General features: G+C 40.3%; 1 protein-coding gene across 1 annotated transcript; it reads left to right on the plus strand.

Moving 5' to 3' along the window:
- The first annotated feature begins 2,105 nt into the window (after positions 1 to 2,105).
- Positions 2,106 to 16,594, plus strand: LOC122783254 (cholecystokinin receptor). The gene is made up of 5 exons (XM_044047966.1): positions 2,106 to 2,491; positions 8,395 to 8,646; positions 12,205 to 12,466; positions 13,553 to 13,680; positions 15,716 to 16,594. Exons 1-5 carry the CDS (start codon positions 2,353 to 2,355, stop codon positions 16,255 to 16,257), a joined length of 1,323 nt encoding a protein of 440 aa, XP_043903901.1. The 5' UTR covers positions 2,106 to 2,352; the 3' UTR covers positions 16,258 to 16,594.
- The last annotated feature ends 207 nt before the right edge of the window (positions 16,595 to 16,801 follow it).

Consider the following 16,801-nt stretch of genomic DNA (forward strand, 5'->3'; position numbering starts at 1 on the left):
TGGGAGAATCACCGCAGGATTGCGGGGACTTGTTTCTGTTTCTGATACAGGTGTGTGTACCTTGTTAAACTGCGGCTGTTCTGGTGCTCTGAGCTCCCCCTCAAATACACAAACACCTCCTGCCCTGCAGTCACACACTCTCTTCCGGCCTAGAGCCATGTTTGAACAGTCGATAACAGGGGCGCAGGAGACGCAGTCACAGGGGAGATGGAGAGAGTGGAAGGAGACAGGAATCCTCTTCAGCTCGGCTTAGCATTGATGCGTTCACCACCCATTACCCCCCAGTCGCTGCCCTGTGTTTGCTAAAAGAAAAGTATTTCCGTGACGCTGACTGCCTGGGCTGTTCGAATTCTCCGGTGCTGGAGTTGTTTAGTTGATCTGGAAACAAGATCTCAGTGGTGTTTATCATTGTGGCAGCAAAGTATGTATATACAGTAGCACCAGAGGATACAGGCGTGAGCTGTAAAATGCCACCCTCTGAGTTGATTATCTCCAACATGTCTTCATCAGCAGTGGAGCATCAGTAATCAACAAGATGTGCCAGTTTGTGATTACTGCCCTCAACAGGGAGCACTAGTGTCTCTCTTCACCTTGATTGGCATCCTCACATGGCTTGTTTATACAGAGGAAGGGGTTCTGGACAGCACCTGCTGTAGCCATGCAGCTAATTAGAGCAGGAGAACGATTAGAGGTGGGCTAGTTGAAATAATGGGAGCCATTTGAGCGTTCAGAGGCCACACAACCCAACCTCCCCACAGCAATCATAACATGCCTCAGAAAGCAAAAACATTTACACCTATCAAATGTGCAGGTGGCAGGGAAGACACAAACCAGCATATTGTCGCTGCCATCTCTGCATACTAGTGCAGCACAGTGTTAGAGCTGAGGATAAAGCGGTAGAAGATGAGTGAGTGACAGTGTCAGAGCTAGAAAATCTGGCAGTTTTTTATTTTTTATCTTGATTTGCAAATCCTTATCATTTCAAAACTGTAGCTGAGACATTCTCCACAAATAATCAGATTATGGATATTGTCCATATCTCTCAACATCAGAATATAGAGTATATTAATGACTTTACAGAATGTTCCTATTCCCTCACATAGATTATTGAATTTTTTTGTTTTAAACTGACACTGTACATTGCTGCCCACATTTCTTCATAATAGTGTGATTGAATGATCGGTTATATTGAGACATTTAAAGTGTAGCTCAAGCGCTGAGATATAATATTCAGGTGATGGTTGCAGCATCTGAGGAACGGACCTTAAATAGTCGCGTGAACTCAAGGTAAAATAAATCAATGAATGAATGAAGGTTTGACCCCCTGAATGTTATTTTCTGATCACCTGCTCCTATTACAGAGGCAAGGACATTGTTTGCCAACCATCTTCCATACATACATAAAGTGAAGACATCATATGTAAGATAGGTAAGACGTGGACAGCAAGTTTTTAATAAAATATCATTGGATTCAATACATATCATATAGATGAGGGCTTAATGGGGACTATGGTTATGCTCTTACAGAAGACTCAGACAAGGATTTTAACTCTATATTCTTCTATCAACAATCTTTATAATCCCTCTCAAAACCGACAAAGACGGAACATGCCCTCACACGCCACGTGGGGGCGGTAGCGCGCACCTTAATCCACTACATGCATTTGAATGGGGGATTCTCCTAAACTTGAATACGATGCAATCTGCGCCTAATGAAAGAGTTAATTTCTAATTAAGAAGAAAATTTTTGGTCTAAGATTGATACAAACCACAATTAGGAGTCAAACAGGGCTGTGACTGTGAATTAGGACTCTGTGATGCATGCATATTTTTTCTCCTTATACACATATGGAAAAACATATATCATGATATGCAAATTGGGTGCGGATTCAGATATGATCAAATATAACATAGTCGTTAAAGGAGACGTGATCCACGTTGATCTGCTAAGCACTGATGATAATAAGTGTCCACACACACACACCAGATGCCATACTTCACTTGTTCGGAAATCTCTCTCTCTCTCTCTCTCTCTCTCTCTCTCCCTCTCTCCTCACCCCAAGCGGATCATTTGGCACAGAGGTGCGTCAGTGCGCCAGTGCGCTTATTCTCTCTCTTGGTGCGCGCAGATCCTTGATGAACGTGCGTGTTGACTTATCAACAGTAAACGCGGGACACATTTTATATTAGATTTAGATTTCTTTTTTTTAACTTTGGGAAGCGCTAACTTCCCTCCCTGCGCAGACCACGTGACATGGACTGCGGACAGTGTCCGGTCATAATACCACTTGGAGGTTCAGCAAAAACGGACAGAAACTGATTTGAACTCGCGGTAACTGTTAAGTCAGAAATATGGATCTCAATGCGCAAAATGACACTTCTGCTTCACCCGAGTGCGTCCACAGCGGAGCCGGTAACTGGAGCTTGGAGACGCCAAACACCACATGCGGGAACTTCACATCCCACGTACCTCAGCGTGTGAGGCAGAGAGGTGAGCGCACACGCAGCTGCATCTGTATTTATTATGACCTATAGTGGCTCATGAAAAGTGCAACCACAGCCATGTTTTGAACAATACCCATGCCTGTGGCGTTTTGTTGTCATAAATTATAAATTAATAATCTATGCCGAGCTCAAAAGTAACAGGGGCTTTTAATTTGAAATACCCTCAGCTTTGTTATGGCTGCAGAAACATTGCAACATACCGGCATATTTTTTTCATATATGAGCATGTATTTTACAACATTACTTTAACAAACACATGTGTTAGTTTAAACAACATTTAGCTTAACTTCAGGGCAGAAGTGAACGAAAAACAACTACTCATACTCTATGAAAATGAATCTCTGCAGTCTCTCTGGAGGTGTATGAAACTAAAGGGTGTGGAGGTTCAAGAATTGGTGGAGATATTGGTTAACAAAAAAAGCACCAACGTGTGTTTCTGTGCTTGTTGCTTTGTGTTGCTTCACAGCATTTGAACGCACTGCATCCATACAGACGACTTCTAGAGTCACACACTTCGTAAAACAACACAAAACAGCACAGTTTAAAAGTCACTTGTTTATGATCAACAGTCCTTGCTGCACCTGCATTATGTATTATGTATTTTTGTCGCTTACAGTTGTTTTGCGTGTGTTTATCACCTGAGCAGTGATTAATATTTAGGACATTATGCCGAGCTCAATAACAAATCCTTATACATTTGAATGTTGATTCATGCGTGTCTTTTTAGTGAGGCGCCTCCCACTATAACAACACTTCACAATCATCTAAACATGATTACCTAAAGAGAAGAAATGAGCTTCTGTGACCTTTTTCTGTTGCTGCCACCACATCACTGGCTCCATCGTCTCTACTGCATTTGCTCTTTGCCCCATTTTCTTTTCTGTCACTCGAAATGCTTCTCTGTGTCTTTTCAATTGGAATTGTGTCACAGGTTTATTGTTTGCAACGTGCCAAAGATTTCAAAGAACATTTCTCTCTTTTTTCTAATCACTGGAACAATGTGTCGAGACTTCCCAAAGCATATTCATCCAACACTGTTGCCTCATTTGTTGCCTCATTTTTAGCTTTAAACGGCTGTTTATTGGATAATTTTACTGATTCATTGTTTGATATTTAACATGGGAGCAACCACATCACATTGGAGTGGGGAAACCACTGTTTTCATGATGAATGCGGCAGGTGTTGCCTTCCTCTTGTAGCTAAAACCTTTCGACCCTTAGTATTTGTTTACAGGCACCTTTAAAAATCACTAAAATCACCTTGTTTACTGCATACGTCACAGGTGTGAAGTTAAGATGCTGGCTCATCATTCACCAGCTGGAGATTTCTTCTTTACAAATGATGATTATGGACACAAAAGAGCAGTTTTCAGACACTGCATATGGCAACGCACCATTCTCTGACCTTAATCTAACATCATTTTACTCCTGACAAAAGTCATATAGACAAAAAGAAAAGACAGCTCACATGAACCCTTTCTCTCCCACCACGCCTCTTGCTGCTCCACCTCACCATTACCTTTACTTACACTTGGATCTCACTCTGCATGTTGAGAGTTGAGGCATTTAATACACAATTGCACTGGGTTCCGAGTGCCCAACATGCCAACTGTGAAATGCCTGATGAATTCTGTCACTCCGCACAAAGTGTTTTTGTTCCGTGCCTTCATCAACCACTCAGGGGCCGCACTTGGCTTTGTGGCAATCGCTCTCGATGACATTTACCATGTTGGATTAACCAGTGGCTGTGACATTTACCAAAACCTCAGTCTTAGAGGAGCAGAGCTGTAGTTCCTCTGATATGTGCAGCAACACGAGGGAACACTGGGATTGAAAGTGACACATTCACACACACTGCATATAAATGAAAGGGGGGGGGGGTTTGATATACTGAGTGAAAGAAACAGATGAAATCTTTAATATTTATGGTTAGCATATGAACCGTATTATTAATTAATCCACTATTGTTTTGCTGCATATCTAATAGTCTCTGCCACTTAGCTTTTTACACCCAAATCTTGAACCTCACATTTAAATAATAATAGCAGTAACAATAACAATAATAATAATATTAATACAGTGCTGAGTGGTTCAGTTTTTTTGCACTGTGCACAGAACCTTTTCGTTTAGGTGCAGTGTGCACCCACATTTTCCAATGCGCCATCTTCTGCACCACCCTTTTGTCATTTCCCATATATGTACAAAATAACTTATGTACATAATTGCAAACAAGAATAAGGTGTAGGTAACTGTTTGCCTTCATTTGAAGCACAAATATTGTGTAGTGTGGTCTGCCCCCCATGGTCTACTGTAGAAAAGAGAAAAATGAAATTTATTACAGCCAATAAAGCCCTATTTTGCTATTTATAGTACATAAAGGGACTGTAACATTGTAGTTGACCTTTCAACCTAATTTGACACAAGCAATATATAATGAATGTGATATAAAAAAAACAATTCACAGTGTAATGCCACCAAGTCATTTATCAGACCCTGCATAATATTCCTATAATGTCACCACATGGACTTGTGTATCTGAAGATGTTACAAAAACAACAGTTGTTGCAGGTTTAGAAAACGTTCCTGCGGTAGCAAACACTATAAAGGCTTTGTGGATCTGCAAAGCCATCTGTGTGCATCAAACCAACTGTAAACTTGTGTCAAGAAGAAAAAAAATCCTGGTCAACTCTGGGCTGTGAGCCAAAAAAAAAGGCACTTAGTGTTCAACAAGGTAGTGTAAGTCTTGAAATATGTCATTTTATATCTTGGTTTTAATCAACATGTAAGCCAGCTGACTGACACTGGCACATTTTTACAAAGAAAATGTCCTTTTTAAATGAATACATTTGAACAAATTAGTGAAGTGAGGCCGTGGAACGAAATAATATTGAGTGCTCTATGTTTTGCAGCATTGATAATCTGTCCCACATTTTAGCCCAAGAGTGCAGGTAAAGCATTAGTCTATAAAGTGATTACTGTAATACAAGTGTGTCTGCCCTATACACATGAGTATTAGCAGCTATTGGAAGACATGGCCTGAAGGAAAGAGTAAATGTGCCGAGGGCGTTATTAGTGTTTTCCTCACGGCCGGTGTGCACACTAGAAGGCTAATGGGCTTTGATTAGGCAGAGGCCGATGTAACGTTTCATTTGGAGGGAGAGCGATGAAGGAGTGTGTTGATTCTCCTCTTTAACAAGTCATCTGTCAGAATTTTATGTGACCAGCGTATTTGCAGTGCCTGCCTTTTTGCATAGGACCGTGGGAAACAGATAGTGTGTATGTGAGGAAGTGAAAGAGCGTCAGACTTATTGATCAAGCTGAGTCTGAATCCACCAAGTGAGAGAGAAACATTTCAGAGTGGCTGATCAGATGCAAGAACCATCAAATCAGTTCAATGACATACACCCCTGTATTACTTTCATACATGAACCACATCTGTTCATATGTTTTCGAGAGGCTTTAATTTCATCTTCACGCCACGGCACTGTACAGCAGACTTTTACAGCTTAATCTGAATTTGACACGTCTTTTGGATAGACCGGCAGATGAGAGAATGTCAGATTATGTGCAACAGCGAGGTATGTACAATTCAAATGTTAACATCCACGGTGTAAATCTGTAAATTTATTTCTGAATGCTGTTTGTGATGCTGAGAGTCAGTGATTTGTTAGTGTTATAGTTGTTCAGCTGTTGTAAAGCAGTAGAAAAAAAAAAACACCTGAGAATCTTGTCAGACATTGTCGTCACATGTGAGTCATGTTGCTCTGTGGCTGCTGTGCTGTTTTTCTTTTTCTTTTTTTCTCCACTTTTCGTTTAGATTAGGAAGAAAGGAAAGTGGCAAACCATAGAAAAGGACAGAAAAGGATGGAGTTCAAGAGAGCACCTTTCCTTAAAGATGAAAATATGCTGTGGAAATAGTCTGATGAGAATTGTAATCAGTTGGAAAAAAAACAGCATCTTAATCTGTAAAAATCTGACCTGAGTAGCTTATATAGTTTCTTACTGCTTTTGAGAAATTGTTGCAGGTATTTCTCAAGGATTAAGCATGTTTGGTTGCACCCACGCTTGCAACTGGGTCAATAAAGTTTGGGTTTGTGTGTATGATTGATTTGTGTCCGACAGATGCGGAACACATGGGTGCCTTTAATCCCATGGGTGCTGGTTCAGTTAACTGGTAAAAAAAAAGGTGTTGTGTCTACGGGGCAGGTGAAGATAACAGAGGAAGCAGATAACATGGATTTTCATAGGATATGATCCAGTGAAGCCACTAATCGCTGAGGCCACGGACACGTTTTAGACTTTTCTATTTTACAGTAAACATAGGGCTATACTTTGAGAGCGGAAGAAAATCAACATCAGGAAGAGCTGGTGATCTCACTGAAGGACATTTTGAGCTTTAAACATTGTTTTATTTTCACTCGTGCCACCGTAAGACCGAATGAACCAAAACATGACTAAATATGCATGAGGATACAAAAAATGAAATCATAGAAAAATAATTTCTCTGATCATCTGTCTCCGTCCAAGACCGAGGTTAGTGATGATGATGATGATGATGATGGAAAGCAGCTTGTGAACATATTGAGAACTGAATATTTTTCTCCTCACGCTGAGATTTCTTGAACATTTAAAAATAAGTGGTCTGTATTTATTTAGCCTTGATGACCACTCAAGCTGCGTAGCACTACAGTTTTGACGTTCTCTCATTCACTCACACTTTCATATAGCGCATGTGCAGCACACTTTCTATCACTCCACTTTCAAACCCATTAACAAGCTACCGGCATAGCCTTCAGGAGCAACAGCGGGCTAAGTGTCTTGCCCAAGGACACACTGGCATGTAGACTAGCAGAACCAGGGATTTAAACCTTCTATTTGAAAGAGGACTCACTACTGAGCTACTGAGCAAACAAAATACAAAGGTCCATTACCTTGATTAGAAATACCTATTTCTCTGAATTCAAAGAGTGAATCACAACTCAAACGATTTATATTCTTGTCGTTTTTAGATGTTTTAATGCGGGAATGCAGAAAACGATGAATTTTCCAACACACCAACCCAACCCCAAACACTGAGCCTTGTCTCTCTCTGTCACTCACTCTTCATTTCACGCACACAAACACACTGCACGGCGCATTACTAGCACATTTGAAACAGTCTACATACTAAGACAGAGCATGAAATATTTCAGCACTGCATAATAATAATCCTGAAAGCCATTTCGCCTTGTGAATTGCAGTTGTTTACCAGAACCGGCCCGCTGTCCAATCCGGCCCACATGTATTTCACATCACATAATATGTTTTATAAAGAGATACGTCAGGGAAACATTTGGAGTTCCTTGTTGTCTATAGTTTATTATGCTATTATTTTATTGGTCCGGCACACTTGAGATGAAATTGCACTGTATGTGGCCCCTGAAGTGAAATGAGTTTGACACCCATACGCGCTTATTTTGACTTAATGACGTCATCAAATCAAAAGGTTGTAGGTCAGACCAATCAGTTTACTTGACCCAAACGTGACCTTACAAATATGTGTTTTTAGTGATAGTTCGCCGTCCTCCTAGTTTTGAGAGACTAGTGTGAGTCCCCATTATGCTAAACACACAAATGCTGACACACATATGAATGAAGTTTTACGTCTTTATTCTTTTCCTCTAACACTTCAGATGTGTCCGGGTTCAGTGGCTCCACTTCAGTCCACTCAAGTCCAATCTACAACTGTGTACGGCACTAAACATTCACGCTCAAAGAGGCAGCAGTGGCAAATTGTCACCCACAACACTGTTACCGCCAGGTTGTCAAACAGAGCTGATGAAGTGGTTCAGTAAGGCAACGATGCTTACACTCTAACACCTCCTCTCCTCCTGTCTTTTGTCCATACAAGATGAGGACCACACGCTGCGGATCCTGCTCTACTCGCTCATCTTCTTCCTGAGTGTAGTTGGAAATCTGCTGATCATTGTGGTGCTGACCGTCAATAAGCGCATGCGCACCGTGACCAACACCTTCCTACTGTCACTCGCTGTCAGTGATCTGATGATGGCGGTCTTCTGCATGCCTTTCAACCTCATCCCCAGCGTCCTCAAGGACTTCATCTTTGGAGCCACCATGTGCAAGATCGTTTCCTACCTAATGGGTGAGCGAGGGAGTGGTGGGGAGGGGAAGTTTGATTAAGAAACTGCAGCTTTATTATTAACCTTTCATCTTATTGTGCCATGCATTGATTTATGTTAGACTTGACATGTGACTGGCTTCAGCCAAACATTTTTCAAACATTTCAGTATAATCTTTCAATATTGAGGTGAACATGTGGACAGGGCTGATATGAAAAGTGCTTTTTGATGTATGCCGTATGTAATCATTTACTTCATAGCTTAGGCTCTTTCAAAAGTGTTGGCTGTGAAATGTCACTCGTATCTCAATCCTATTTCAATCCTTTGGGGTGAGCACTCGCAGACGTGAGGTCACATGCCTTTTAATGCAGGTTAATATCTGACGATGGAAATTTCAGTCGGTGAAAAACTAAATGTTTGAGATTATCATCAAGAAACTGTGAGGTCAACATTATGGAAAATACATTAAAAGATTCACCCTTGTACTCTTGACACCCTTGAAGTCCTTGAACTTCAGGAAATGTGGTAGAAATGTCAGACTTGTCTCTTTTTCTTTAATCCATGGGAAACTTTTACATTCTGTTCTAATCCAATGTTTGAATTAGACATTTTGTATCGCAATAATTATTATTACGTGGGTGCGTGTCACTGTAATCTGTAGACCAGAGGAAAAAAGAAGGGCAACATTCTCGGGCAAAATGAGGAAGGAATTGAAGAACATGCAGCAGTTAGTGCTGGAGTGATGGATAAACACATGAAAACATGCAGAAGCTCTTTACGATGTGCCGTGTTGCCACTGGTGTGAGTGTTGAGCAATGACTGCCAATGATGACGAACTTTGGTTCCACTTAATTTGTTTGAAATCCGCTGTTTCACTGAGAGCACCAAGGTTTCGAAACAGAACTAGACCCCAAATGGGTACCATCCAACAAACGACACATTTCAACACAAAAATATTTACAGTGGTGATATGAGGACATTCTGGTCTGTTTTTGTGGAGAAGAGGTTGGCACTCTGAGGCAAAATCATGATCTGTTCTTAGCCCTAACCAGTTCTTTTTGTGCCTAAACCTAAACACAGGAAAACAAGGAAATCGTTCTCAATAGGAACGGGCCAAAATATGGATTTGGTAATATATTGTCGTCCTTCCTCGTGCAATATGATAATCAATATATTTTAATTAGCAAATGAAGGCGCTCTAACAGCTACGTTAAGAGATGCCCCATCCACATTCAATACATAGACTTTATGCACTTTTTTAATGCACTATTGCCTAGCAATATATTGATTATCACAGAATTGTTGTATCGTGATATTACTGGTATCATGGACTATTATTGCGTATTGTGAGGTAATCTGGGTGATTCCCACCCCTAGTTATAATATTTTCTTTCTCTTTCCAGCCAAAAGTGCCACAGTCGGTTAAAACACTGTCACGCTTGTGTGCATAAACATGTAAATAACAGCATATGATCCTGATGATTGAGAGGTGTCGTTTTCTCTATGGACGGCAGTGGATAACAATAGAAAGTACGAGAGCTCATGAATAAAAGTCATTATAAATACTGCTTGCCTTTCTCCTAACAATGACTCAGCATTTTGTAATCACAAGGATGTGTAATTAATCCTGGAAGGAAACTTTAACTTCATTATACACATTCATCCTGTAGCCTTTCAATTACTTATTTATAATCTCAAAAAGCACACAAGACACACGCTGGTGAGTCCACATCACAGTTCACTATCAGACAATATTCATATTCTAAACGAGGTCAAGTTTAACACGTCATGTATGAGCTTATTCTCTAGAAAGTATTATTCGCTCACAATAATTTTGTACCATAATATTAAAAAGTAAAAACTTCATTGATGATGATTCATTTGACAAGCGAGAAAAAACAAAAGTGAAAGCAAAAGCCAGTTAATTAATTTTTTTTTTTTTTAAATCCATTACAGTCTGACTTGATTTGCCCACTGCTGATGCTTTCACACTGGAAGCACATTTTTAGCAGGCAGTCCACTGTTGTCTGCAATAATCAGCACTTTATTTGTTTATATGTATACATGTTTGTTTTAATTATGGGTTAGATAAAAATCCTGCCACACTGACTGTCTCTTCTACAGACATTAGCCCACTGCCAGTTAAGATATTGTCATTTGGCACAATGGCATTTTCAGGTAAAAGCAATATGTTTTTTGTGTGTGTTTTTTTTTAATGCTTCAAAACCAATTTTCTCACCTTGTAAGCTGGTATCGCATTGTCTGCAATCCAATTATTAGTCTGCCTTTGAACCTTTGAATCACTACCAACATCTGCTTTATTGTTGTTTCACGTAAAGTTTAAGTAAAATATAACCTCAGCTCATTATTTCACTCATAAGTGTAAACAAACCACATAGAAATAACCTTTAGTCTGGTCCGTACACATTTTTTTGACCGCCTGTTCGCCATGTTACAAAAATAGAGGCATTTGTGGCAGTGGAGTGAGCGGATGGTGCACCTAATTCAAATTAGGAAAATATTCACATCTGTCTTGTTGGGTGCAATGCATCGAGAAGTGACTCACTCAGTATCCACCGGTGTCATTTCTTTTCACACTCTTGAGAAACGACACCCAAAACAAAAAAAAGCTTCATTAAATGTTGAACTATCCTTTCAACTAAGGTAATATCAACAAGATATTTTCAGGTGATTAAAGGCGATTAAAGGCGATTAAAGGCGATTAAAACTTATTAAAGTTTTAATTAGTTAAAATTGATCGACGCGTTGTTCTACAGTAGTGCAGCACATTTTATAAGTTGGTAAGTTCTATACAGTATATTATGCAAAATGTTACACAAGTAAATTGGCCCTGCTACAGTATTCAAGTTGCATTTTGTTTTCCACCATTGTCACGTAGCAGCATAACATGTTCAAATATTTTCATGCTTCCCTGCACTTAAATTAAATCTGACACTCCCTTTAGAGGAAGGATGAAACCAAACATCCATGTAAAGTAGAAATAATAGTAACGTTGATATACAGTATATTTATATGATATGCTAATTGGTGACACAGATTGACAAAGCCACAATCGCTTTGATGCTTTTTTCCTGAAAGAAAAGTATATTGGGAATTGAAGAGAAATGTGGATTAGGTAAAGCACAAAGCCCTGGGAGACAATGATCTGGACACACACGTGCACAAACACATTATGCACACACAGTTTGTATTCTTGCTGAAGACATGGTAGGAGAGGTAAAGAGTAATTTCCCGTCTCACCCTGTCAGGAGGGAGTTGGAAGATTGCATCGGTGGCCAAGTACAACATGATTTCCTCTTCCTTGACTCAGAGATAACTGTCCCCACCTCTCCGCCTTTCATTGTACGCTTTTGTAAGCTCTCTTCAGATGACCTTCATTTTGTTTTTATGATTTTGGATATTAATACACGCACATCAACAAACAGGCTTTTGTTCCTATTTATTATTTGTTCAAAACCTGAGAGCAGAACAGTAATAACTTTTCACTCCTCAAAATAAGTGGCAGACAGTGGAGTGGACGTTTTCTAACCTTCCAAACAAACTGCTTTGTTTTCCCTCAGGCATATCAGTGAGTATCTCCACATTCAGCCTGGTTGCCATAGCAATTGAACGCTATAGCGCCATCTGTAATCCTCTGAAGTCACGGGTTTGGCAGACCCGTTCACATGCTTATCGGGTGATTGCTGCTACTTGGGTGGTCGCCTTCGTCATCATGATTCCCTATCCAATCATCAGTCACCTGGAATCTTTTCAACGCTCCGACAACACCACAGCTCACCGGTGTCGTCATAAGTGGCCGCTCCCAGTGGCAGCGCAGACTTGGTGAGTGTTTGGGTTTTTGTTTCCTTTGGAAAGTCAGTTTGTTATTATAATGAGGAAAATGGTAAACAATTGTTGTTTTTTTCCCCACATTGTAGATTAGAAAAGACAGAAACTGTTGCTTGACTGCCAATATTTTCACAAAAAGCAACTTCTCTGAAACAGAGGCAGTGAAAATACTCCCTAATGAAGCTTTGTATACATTTGTATACATACATTTGTATTCAGCATTTTATCAACTTACTGTACGCCAATAAAATACTATACCACACCATAACACAACACAGTTGAAATACTATACTAAAGACATTGTGTTACAAACACAATTTGTGTATTCAGAATTGTACTTAACTAAAAGTAAAAAATGTTTATTCTCCGTTGAAAGTTACAGTTCATGAATGCTTTCTAATAAACTTGTTTATCTTGTTCGTTGACATCATCATCATGTCCTGATGGCCACAAGTAAATACAGTTATCTTGACAAAAAAATCAACAGCAAATAATTCTGTTCAGATCAAACATAATGATGCGCTACTGACACTGCAATTTAGGAATGTGTTACCAAAGTAACATACTTGCGGTTATCGGTTAAGGTTAGGGTTAGTGATGGTTAAGGTTAGAGAGAACACTTTGTTAAGGCTGTTCAAATGAACGGAGAATGAATGAGAGTCCTTAAAAGGATAGCTGCATGAATCTCTGTGTGTGTGTGTGCGTGCGCGTGTGAGCTCATTTGCTTCCATGTTTGGACCTGGAACCTGTTTTCAGCAATGCTTTCTTTCTATTAAATGTTTTACTGGATACGGTCTGGCAGATGAAGTGAACAGACAGATGTTCCTGTGTCTTTTGTTTTGGAAGAAGCTTTACGGTAATATCAGTCAACCCAGGGGAAGTCTTTGTGTATTTTGCACAGCTGAAATGAATGGTTCCAGTATTGTTGCGCCTTTGTTTTTGATTCTATGTCTGTGTTTGACTTGAGGCTTGATTTAGGGTGTATACATCTGCATGGGAGCAAGTTTCTTACATAATAAATCGTTAAACGTGTGAATTTAGTGAAGAAACATTTATGTTCAGTGGTTATTTCTCTTTCAGGTACATTCTGCTCCTGCTCGCACTGTTTGCAATTCCAGGCGTGGTGATGATTGTGGCTTATGGACTGATCTCCAGGGAACTTTATAGAGGCATCCAGTTTGAGATGGGCCATAAAAAAGACACTGATGGTGAGGCCATACATCACAAGTTTCCCCAGAGAAATGTAGAATAGAGAAAATTGCAGTAATGAGTAAAAACAACAACATCACTGTTAACTTTGTCATGTGTAACTATGGAGATAAATCTGTTCTCATGTTGAGAGGGTGCTAATTGCTAAAGGTAATGTGTCATGCAGGCACTGTACACAAATGTAATAATAATTACATTACATACAATTTTGAAATAGCACATACAGTCTCAGATTGTAGACCTAAATCAAACCTGTCATATTAATATTACACTGAACACTGTATATATTTGCCTACTCCCCATATTACTTAATTCAATTTCGAGTGCAGCTACTGGAGTGGTCAACTACACACACTAATGTTAGCATTTATATTTTTCTTATTTGGATTTTTCGTTTTATCCACAAGGATTTCAATAGCTCCTGAATCACTGTACTGTGCGCAGGTTAAATCAAACATAGCCTTTTGTAGGAATATCAGAGTGTGTCTGGCATGACGGCAGCATGGAGTGTGTTTCGGGACGCTCCATCAGAGGATGGAATTGGTTGTCCCCTGATGACCTGAACATCGTCGTCTGTTTGGTCTAAGAGAGGGACTTAAGGGTGATCAACAAGAAGGGGTTTTAGGTACAAGAGCCATCAATAAAAATATCAACCGGACATTAGGCAGCTAAAAATATAAAACTTCCATAGAGATTTAAAGAAATTAATTATATCTACGGTACAAAATAAATTGTTTATCTGCAGCAGAAGCAGCAGCGGCACATGTCCTGATTATTGTCCCAGAAAGCAAATACATTTTCTCTACAATTTCCTGTGTGGTTTTAGGCTTTTATCACTGTATTCAACTTATTAAAGGAACTTTTTTTTGTTGTCCACTGATGTATACAGTAATTACTGTGGGTCAGTTAATAGTAATGTCAATTTTCTGCCCATTAAGTGTAGCAGCTGCTCCGCTTTTGAGGACTCCAGAATGATTTATCTTAAAATAACCTCAACCATTGGGTGCATGTGACCCGTGCTGCTAATCTACTGCAAGTGTATTTGAAACAATAATTATTGCCATTATGCCTTTAGTCACCATCTAAACATACCTGTCCATTGAACACAAAGCTGTAAACATGAAAGATTCACTCACTGAGCTTTATTCAGACACTGAACCTTCAAATATAAACGATCACGTCATGTATCTCATGTCAGATGGTTTGTGACAGTCAACGCTTATACAAGTACACAGGTGTTGTATAGTAAAAGGACAGTGTCTCAAAATCAAAGGATTACTCACACATTTAAGGTCCACGGTGTGACATTTAGGAGGGCATATTGAAATCCAATATTTTACCCATAAGTATGTTTGCATGAGTGGAATTGCTTAGAACAAACCTTTTATTATTACTTTAGGCAAGGGTCTTGCTTAAAGGAAGCAGCTATCTTGCGCCACCATGTTTCTGCAGCAGCACAAAGGACCAACAAGTCAGAGCGTGTGTTTTGCATTTTAAAGTAGAAATTAAATAAACAACATCATGTGTGGTGTGTGAAGGTCACCGTAGTTCCCTGATGCACTTAGGAAATCGTTTGTTGCTATATTTAGACTCACAATTAAAAGCCCTGTTTACACTGAGTGCAACAGTTCAGAGCAGTACTCATTTTTTTCACAGTCAGCTTGTGATTGGTGTTTCTTCGACCCCCGTAGTCTATTCTCATTCAAAGCTTGACGTCCTGTTGAGACAAACAGCCACAAACTGAGCAGAAAAAGAAACGAGTTGCTGGATTCTCTCCTTTGTTGTCCCTTGTGTTGTTGTCTGTTGTGTCGTGTTAAATGTCGTTGTTTGTTGTCGGCGCATCGGTACAGTGTCACACAGTGTATCTCGCTGTGCACATCCCGCCTACCAAGGTACTGTTCTCATTCAAAACGCACACCTGACCGAGGGCTTTGCCATTCCAAACCGTACCGAACTGTACCGTGATGGAAACAAGCCATAAGCTGAAAGTATTCTGTTGAAATACTCTCTTTTTTTACTCTGCTCTTCAAACAGATGTGAAAAATGGCCTGACCTCCGCTGCGTCTTGCGGCAGTGATGATGGAGATGGCTGCTATGTAAATGTCGGCCAGCGGCCACATTCAGTGGAGATGACCACCATGCCCTCATCAGGCAGGCCAATCAAGGCCGAGCGCCTACGCAGCAACACATCTGAGGCTAAACTGGAGGCCAAGAAACGAGTCATCCGCATGCTGGTGGTCATTGTTGTGCTTTTCTTTCTGTGCTGGATGCCACTGTACTGTGCCAACACGTGGCGAGCTTTTGATGACACCTCCGCCACACAAGCCCTCTCGGGGGCCCCGATCGCTTTCATTCAGCTGTTGTGCTACACCTCTGCCTGTGTCAACCCAATGATTTATTGCTTCATGAACACACGTTTCCGCAAGGCTTTGCTTGCCACATTCTCATGCTGTGCCGCACCTTGCCATCGCCGTCATCACCGTGGGATGCGGGAAAATGAAGAGGATGTTATGGCAATGGGGGCGTCTATGTCCAAGTTCAGTTACACGACAGTCAGCACCATGGGAACCTGCTGAGGTGGATGGATGCAGGCCAAATCCAGGAGAGATAGTTACTACGGCAACACAGCACCCCGCATCCTTTTTCCTGCAGGCCAACTCAGTGCTCATGTGGACTTCAATGTGGAGTGAATGTACGGGCCATATAATGTAGCAGTACAGACGTTTCCTACATGAGTAAAATCATGTTGGAAGAATTTAGAAGAACTCATTCTTACAGTGTACTGTTATATTAAAAAAAACACAGAAACAGATTAGACAGTTATGGCTTTTCACAGAGGACCACTGCAAATCGTTTGCTTAGCTATTAACAGCAGGGCATGTGTGGACACAGGGGTGTGTGTGTGTGTGTGTGTGTGTTGATGTGTAAACCTTTTCTGACACAAACACAGCCTACTGCAATTTTACAGACTGAAGAGAACGTCTTTGTTTCGCACAGAGCTGCACAAATATCACACAGTAATCACTTTAAATATGTTTTTTGAATGAAAATGAGATATCGCCATCGCAATTCGATATTTAAAAATCATTCATTCAGCCCTAATGCAGTGTCCTAAGAAGA

Source organism: Solea senegalensis, linkage group LG2, assembly GCF_019176455.1.
Source record: "Solea senegalensis isolate Sse05_10M linkage group LG2, IFAPA_SoseM_1, whole genome shotgun sequence".
Classification (NCBI taxonomy): domain Eukaryota; kingdom Metazoa; phylum Chordata; class Actinopteri; order Pleuronectiformes; family Soleidae; genus Solea; species Solea senegalensis.

Excerpts from the sequence above, each read along its gene's own strand:
- LOC122783254 (XM_044047966.1), top strand. The coding sequence starts at position 2,353 with ATGGATCTCAATGCGCAAAATGACACTTCTGCTTCACCCGAGTGCGTC. Across the intron at positions 2,492-8,394 it reads TCAGCGTGTGAGGCAGAGAG|ATGAGGACCACACGCTGCGG; the intron begins GTGAGCGCACAC and ends TGTCCATACAAG. Across the intron at positions 13,681-15,715 it reads CCATAAAAAAGACACTGATG|ATGTGAAAAATGGCCTGACC; the intron begins GTGAGGCCATAC and ends CTCTTCAAACAG.